General features: G+C 39.5%; 1 protein-coding gene across 1 annotated transcript; it reads left to right on the plus strand.

Moving 5' to 3' along the window:
• Positions 1-2,708: 2,708 nt before the first annotated feature.
• On the plus strand, positions 2,709-6,090 carry LOC116249563 (probable receptor-like protein kinase At1g80640). The gene is made up of 10 exons (XM_031622689.2): positions 2,709-3,281; positions 3,394-3,567; positions 3,707-3,960; positions 4,083-4,215; positions 4,321-4,384; positions 4,469-4,565; positions 4,668-4,770; positions 5,064-5,182; positions 5,304-5,393; positions 5,474-6,090. Exons 1-10 carry the CDS (start codon positions 3,086-3,088, stop codon positions 5,630-5,632), a joined length of 1,389 nt encoding a protein of 462 aa, XP_031478549.1. The 5' UTR covers positions 2,709-3,085; the 3' UTR covers positions 5,633-6,090.
• Positions 6,091-7,380: the final 1,290 nt, after the last annotated feature.

The raw sequence follows: 7,380 nt of genomic DNA on the forward strand, positions 1-7,380 counted from the left end.
GTTATATTTTTATTGATGTATCGATAAAAGATTTATGGTAAAATCCATAGGTCATTGAAAATTTTATCATTAAAAATTTTATTAAGCTTTTTTTGCATTGAGAAAAAAGAACCAATTTAAGGTCCCACGAAAAAGGGTCTGATCATCTTGAACGTACGGTTTTCAAATCGTAAGGATTTTAGATCGGGAACATCAAACACTCATGCTAACTAACTCACCACTGAAAAAGATTTTTTTGTCATTATTTATTTATTATATATTATTTTATGTGAGAGCTAAATCTATTGGATGATAGGGATGCCTTTAGATTGGTTTGAGTTAAGATTTGTATCTCTTTGATCAGTATCCATATCCATATCCATTTTTCTGATAAAGCCAACCGTTGAAGGAAATTAATGACACTGAAAGCGATGGAGCCAAACTCTGTACCAAAAGACCGTAACTATTAAATTCTTTCCAAAACTGAGAACTTTACAGCATAAGCAAAAAAGCTGTGAAAATATTCATTTAAAAACGACCGAACGAAGTTTTCTTTTTTCCAGTTGTGGGGCTGCAATTTATCTAACTGGACCAACCAGTATTTATTTGGATGGAGCTGCTTTAAACAGACTTTTTAAAGTTCTAAATATAACATATGAAATAAAACATAATGCATAAGCATCCCAAGTGCATGCAGTCGTATGCCAACTATATATATAATACACCTCTTGAATGCATAATGGAAGTATGACATGAGACCTGCAATATGTAAGACGCCTGAATGACAAAGTCTCTCAATTCAATTCAGGCGTAATTTTCTCAAAACCCAAATCGAATAAAAAAATAATATAACATATGAAATGCATGATCATGGGCCATGGTTAGGAATTTCTCATTCAGAGGGATGAATGATAGTTCCAAAATTTTAAAAGGGGTTGAAATAGATATTTTCAAAACTTTTTTATGTATGGAAAGTGAATTTTTTAAAAATTCACATATAAATTTATTTGGTAAACAAATAGCGAATATTCTCTCTCTCTCTTTATATATATATATATATATATCAAGTGTCGTTTAACTTATTGTAATGGACTTTTGAGAGAAAAACAAAAAGAAAAAAGTCATCCGACATGATGAATAGAATAGCTCTCATGAGTGGATTGATAAACTTTGGATAACCGGAGTCACCATTTGCATGTTTATATATATATATATATATTATTGATTGGTGTGACGAAGATTCAGATTTGGGCGTTCATTTGAAGATTCAGATGTGGGCGTTCCCTGGAAATCATTTGAAAATTTAAAAAAAGGAAAGGAGACTGAGTGTCGTCCCTCCATTTTGAAAAGGCCATGTCCATTGGCCCCACCTGCACTCCAACCCTCACATATCGCTGTTTTTTCTTTTATAAAGTTTTAAATGTATTGTATGTGCTGTCACTCTTTGACTCAGGGGGGAGTGTGGGCCTCCTTCACCCTCTCTTCAGTCTTCACCCATGCCCAGAAGCAAAGAGGTTCATGGTTCATGCTTTTGCAATCCAGAACATTCAAAAGTTCAAAAAATGTCTAGCAGTCTGTTCAAAATGCCAAAACTTAATGAATGAATTGGAAATAAATAAAGATTTCCTTTTCAATTGAATGCCGCTGCTTTTCGCGAGGAAATAAACATGTGACCCGCATTAAAGCCGCTCCCACCAATTATCTTTCAATGAAAGCAGCAGTTTACTTACAGGTCAGTACATGGAAAAGAAATATCAGAAATTACCTCTCTCTCACTCTTTCTTCTTCTTAAAACTATTTTGTGGGTAATTTGTTTTAAAGGTCAATCTACAGGTCGATAAAAGAGACCTGTATTTCTCAACTTAATGTTGGATTGAAATGGGCAGTGTGAATTGTGTTAGAAGATGACAATAGCAAGATTTTGTTGCTACAAAACAGTTCATTTCTTTGATTCAGATTCGTTTCCATAATAGCATGTACATTTTCTGCAGAGAGAAAAACAGAAGTTGAAGAATATTGTTCGCGTTTCCACTAGAAAATTTTCAAGCGTGGAAAACTAAAATTTCGAGGGAACCCTGCACATCTACTTGTCCTTCAACCGATGAGAAATCCAACAGAAAGGGAAATTGTAGAGATTCATCGAAGGGCTATAAGAGGAAAAACGGATAAACAAAATGGCGTTTCACTTTGTTAGCTGGCAGGCGCTCTCAAAGTCCAAGAGAGCTGCATCATTATTCGTTTGTTCAGACGCAATTTTCCAATACCAACCCATTCTGGTATCTGCTAACGACAAGATAAGTTACTGTTGGAGTCAAACCAGACCTCAAGCTTTCTGCTATCGAGTTTTGCTCACTTCTTAGTGTGGAATTTAGCAAACCAATGTTCAATATACGATCTCCATTTTAGATTTTGTCCCCAGGCAATGAAAAGAAGTATGATTTTGGCACTTTGTTCAATAGAATAAGCACAGATTCGTGGGGTAGCTTCCATGATTTCAAAACTGCAACTAAACTATCAGTTTGATGATTGACAAAGATCCACACCTTTTCGTGTTTATCTCTGGTAATAATGTAGCAGTAAAGATGGCCTTTACTGAAAGGTTGGGGGTATTTGGTCATTTGATCGGGTAGTTTCCACTTCTCCATGAACCTTAGAAAAAGGTTAGAATAGAAGATAAAAAATCAAAATCAGGCAAATAAAAGCTTGGGAAAAGAAAAAAGAACCGAGTCTGTTCTGCTCTCCCTACATGCTCTCCTCCCTGTGCTTCTGCTTTTCGCAGGCTTCTTTTGGCAACTACCACATGATTGTGTCTACCCCAAATGATAAAAGCGTTGCCCTCATCAGCCTTCTCTTCTCAAAACGTCTTCTTCCTTATTTTAGTCTCTCCCTTTCAAAGCTCAACGGTGGTAAAAAGGAGTAGTACACGATTTTGGAGAGGGAAATAAAAAAAAAGGAAGAGACAGAGAGTCTGAACAGTCTGCATCAAGCCATTTTTCTCCTTTGCATCTCTCTCTGCCACCTAGTTCCCAGAGTCTGTCTAGATTGATTCAATCTTTACTCCATGTTTTCGCTAAAGTGAATCTTATTGTCTTTCCCTCCGAAGAAAATGAGGGGTCCCTTCTGCCTCTGGTTCTTCGTCCTCTCCCTCCCTCTTTCGCTCAGCCATGCTAGACTTTCACCTCTTTCATCACCCATTTCGTCTCCCTCTCTTTCCACCCAGAATCCTCCGGATCCTGTTATTATCCAGCCAGAACTGCCAACTGTTCTGTCACCCTCAACAATGGCGGCTGTCTCTCCACCAGGTAAACTATGAAAGAGTCCATTCTTTTCATTTTTGACTGTTTTTTTCCCCTTTTCTGAAGATCGTCTCCTTTCTTTTTGCCGGGGTGGTGATCGATTTTCATACGGTGACAGGCTTCCAGAATGAAGATGGGAGCGGAGAGAAGCACAGATTCAGCAAAGAATTGGTGGTGGTCATTATAGTCGTTCCTTCTGTCCTTGGTCTTGTTATAATTTTCTCACTCTGTATTTGGATCAGTCGTCATTGTGCCACTCGTAGATCGGGCTCAAAAAATGATAAAAATTCTGGTAGTCCTCTCTACACTGAAGAAAAGCGGTTCTAACCATGACCAACTTTTTTAAACTTGCTTTCTGGATTTTGTGTTTCTTATGCTCTGCTTTTTGCTCTGTTAGTTTTGCTTCTTACCCTCTGGTTTTTTTTGTGCAGATATCTCCAAAGGAGGAACTAGCTTGGTTCCTATGCTGAGCAAGTTCAACTCCTTGATGATGAACGGCAAGAAAGGATCTGTTTCTGTTATGGAGTATGCTGTCCTCGAATCGGCAACAAACAATTTCAATAGCAGTAACATACTTGGGCAAGGAGGATCTGGGTGTGTCTATAAAGCCCGTTTCGATAATAATTTCCTCGCTGCAGTGAAAAGATTAGATAATGCAGGCCCTGATTGTCAACGCGAATTCGAGGTATTGTCATTGGTTCCAGTTGAAAACGACGTTGTTCTCCAGCTTCAATCAATAAGTCTGAAAATCTGGAGTCATCCGATCGTTTCCCTGACCATTTTGTTCGGTTACTATTGGCTTTTCAGAACGAGATTGATTTGATGAGCAGAATTAGGCATCCAAATCTTGTTTCTTTATTGGGATATTGCGTTCATGGAGAAACCAACCTTCTTGTCTACGAATTGATGCAGAATGGGACGTTGGAATCACAATTACATGGTACTTTCATATGTTACTGAAAAAAAGAAATTTGTTTGGTGTGATTAAAATGAACAGAATGGAAGAAGGAGCTTCTGAGATAATGATTTGATCCTTTTCTACTAGGTCCATCACACGGATCATTACTAACTTGGTACATCCGTATGAAGATTGCCCTCGACGCAGCGAGGTCTTTTGCTGTCTTTTGTAATCTTTGGTTTTCATTCGTTGGATTCACCTTCCTGCTATTGATGAACTTCTGCTGATGAAACAGAGGCCTCGAGTACCTTCATGAACACTGCAATCCTCCTGTAATCCACCGTGATCTGAAGTCTTCTAACATTCTTCTGGATTCCAACTTCAACGCCAAGGTCGACTTTAACTTTTCCTTGCCAAGCACTAACTTGTCGAGGTGTTAATTCTTTCCGTCTACCTCCACTTCCTGGTGTCATCTGAATCTGTCTTTATTGCAGCTTTCGGACTTTGGTCTTGCAGTTACCGTTGGAAGCCATAATAAGGCCAATATCAAGCTTTTGGGAACACTGGGGTACCTCGCTCCGGAGTATGTTTTGGATGGTACGACTTTCATTCCCTCAAAACTGATCCACATTGGTCCGCATGCAGGACAGAAAGGATTAAGTTTTGACCGTTCAATCTCAATCTATTTTGCCAAAATTTTGGAGATGGAATCAGAACTTCCGTCTTTGAGTTTTGTTATCCAATGCTCAAGCCCCCACTTTAACAGTTCTGTATAACAAAGGAAACAAACAAAATTTTGTTTGCAAATTGCATTGAAAACACGATCTGTTTGAAATTTCTCAATCTGTAATTCTGCTTACGAAATCGGGTTGACTGCCCATAATCTCCAGGCAAATTGACGGAGAAGAGTGACGTCTATGCTTTTGGAGTCGTCTTGTTAGAGCTTCTTCTTGGTAGGAGACCGGTGGAGAAAATGGCACCCTCCCAGTGCCAATCGATTGTCACATGGGTAAGTTTCGTGTTTATTTATCCGAGTTCTTGCTAGATCACAGTTGATTCTCCAAATGAAAGTGAATTCCCCGTAGACAAATTAAAGATTATTGCAGTAACACCGTCTGATTCTAATGCAGGCCATGCCTCAGCTCACTGACAGAACGAAGCTTCCTAATATTATTGATCCCGTCATCAGGAACGCTATGGATCTGAAACACTTGTACCAGGTGCAGTGATCTACCAAAGCATTTTCTTGCTTCCACTAATTACCATAATCCCGTTCATCCTCATTAAAGTGGTTGTGCAGGTCGCTGCCGTGGCTGTCCTCTGCGTGCAACCCGAGCCCAGTTATCGCCCCCTGATTACCGATGTCTTGCACTCCTTGATTCCCCTTGTTCCAGTTGAGCTAGGAGGAACACTCAGAGTTTCAGAGCCGGCAATTCGCAATTTAAATGCAAAGCCTTGAGCCTTCTTTCAATCGCTAACAATATACATGGAAGATGATCAAAGTTCCATACACTTTATTGCATGCCAGCACAGTTGATCTCAGAGTTTTCAATTGTAAGGAGGAGGTTTGCAGTTCATCTCATTGTCAAGAGTTTCCACCTCAACTGCTCCTGGTCATGGCATTTATTTCCTAAGATGGGGAGGTGGTAGTGTGATGAAAGATTGGCAATGAAGGTTTTATCCGTTCACATGAAACGCTGCTTCTCGTGTCACAGCTGTATATTGAACCAATTTGTTGTTGTTTTTTTTTTTTCCTTCGCCTCCTCTTCTTGTTGCGCTTCCTAACATATGAAAATGTCCAAGGATTTCTGGGAGCTTCGTCATCTTCTTTCGGTGCAATTTCCCGAACTGCATTCTGTCAGGATGGAAACGAATTTTACTTCTTTATGATTATTGTTGTAAATTTTTTGTGCCTTACATCTCTGTTCCATCGCTTTCTCTCAATCTTTATCTCTGTCTCTCTCTCTCTCCCCTCCCCAACACCACCCCCACCCCCACCCAACCACAAATACATATTGAACTTCTGATCTAGAAATGTTTCTGCACCTTTGCAAATAAGTAGCTATCTACCATTCAATGGCTCCAATTGAGGTCATTGATTTTCCTTTTTGATTGCGTCGACAGATGACGTTGCCGAGGTTGAACCCTGTAATTGTTTATTTGACGTGGCTGTAATTGCCATTCACTATGACCGTCCAATTAATCGTCTTCCAAGTCACCAAATGTTCCGATGAAAAAAATATTTGTTATGGACTTCGGGTGCTTCTTTTTTCTCCTTTGCAAGAATATTTCCGCTTTATCAAGTGGACAATATATTTTTTATCAAGGAAGTCAAACAGGGTATTTTTGATGCGAAGCCTTTTCTCCCAGAATATTAAATTTCCCTGTGCATTACTTTCGCAGAATTTGTGTCGTTGTGGCTTTTAATCCTCCATGTTTTTCCATTTTCCTATTAACTTAATTTTAAAGATAAAAAGGTAACTTTCTGGTAGGCGGAAATCAGAGACTTCATTCTGCAACTGGTTTTCGCATTTTCCTTGTTGGTTTAAAACTTTGAAGTTAGAAGGGGAGTTGGGCCTGTAAGGAAAAATGACTTCCTGAAAGCTTTTGAAGCCAGTCGAAAGAATTCACCCCAACTCGGTTAATAAAAACGGAGCTGCCCACTTAGCATTGATTTAAACTCGTTGATTCGCCCTAGTCCCGAGGAAAATTGCTTGTTTCAGAGAGCCCACGCGTAATCTGAGAGCATCGGAGTCACTGCCAAATTTGGCCTTTTAACAGGCAAAGATCGACGAAGAACATCTTAAAAGAAAAAAAAGGAGAAAAAATTGCAGTGGAGTTTGCGCTGTCATGAGACTGTCATCCAGAGACCACATGCAATTTTTGCATTTGTTATTTACTGAGGGCAGAGGAGGTCCCTACAGGCGAGAGGGAATTGGTGGGAACAGATCACTGCCGTCCAACTCAGTGTGGAAAGAAATGTGCCAAGTGCTCAGCCATGGGGACAGAAGGGTCAGCCATGACAGTGCCTGCCTGAAGTCAGGCTCCATCTGGGCCCGTGAAACTGCTAACATGAAAAGGAAGAAAATGTGGAAAAAGAGATGAAACGAACAAGGACCGGATGCAACTCGAACATATCTGATGGTTTTAGACTTCAGACTTCAGTATTTAGAATATCCATCCTTCTTGCTGCCTAAAAATCTGTTC

This window comes from Nymphaea colorata, chromosome 3, assembly GCF_008831285.2.
Source record: "Nymphaea colorata isolate Beijing-Zhang1983 chromosome 3, ASM883128v2, whole genome shotgun sequence".
Classification (NCBI taxonomy): Eukaryota; Viridiplantae; Streptophyta; class Magnoliopsida; order Nymphaeales; family Nymphaeaceae; genus Nymphaea; species Nymphaea colorata.

Coding starts and splice junctions, on each gene's coding strand:
- LOC116249563 (XM_031622689.2), top strand. CDS start 3,086: ATGAGGGGTCCCTTCTGCCTCTGGTTCTTCGTCCTCTCCCTCCCTCTT. Junction 4,385..4,468: donor ATTGCCCTCGACGCAGCGAG/GTCTTTTGCTGT, acceptor CTGATGAAACAG/AGGCCTCGAGTACCTTCATG. Junction 5,394..5,473: donor ATCTGAAACACTTGTACCAG/GTGCAGTGATCT, acceptor GTGGTTGTGCAG/GTCGCTGCCGTGGCTGTCCT.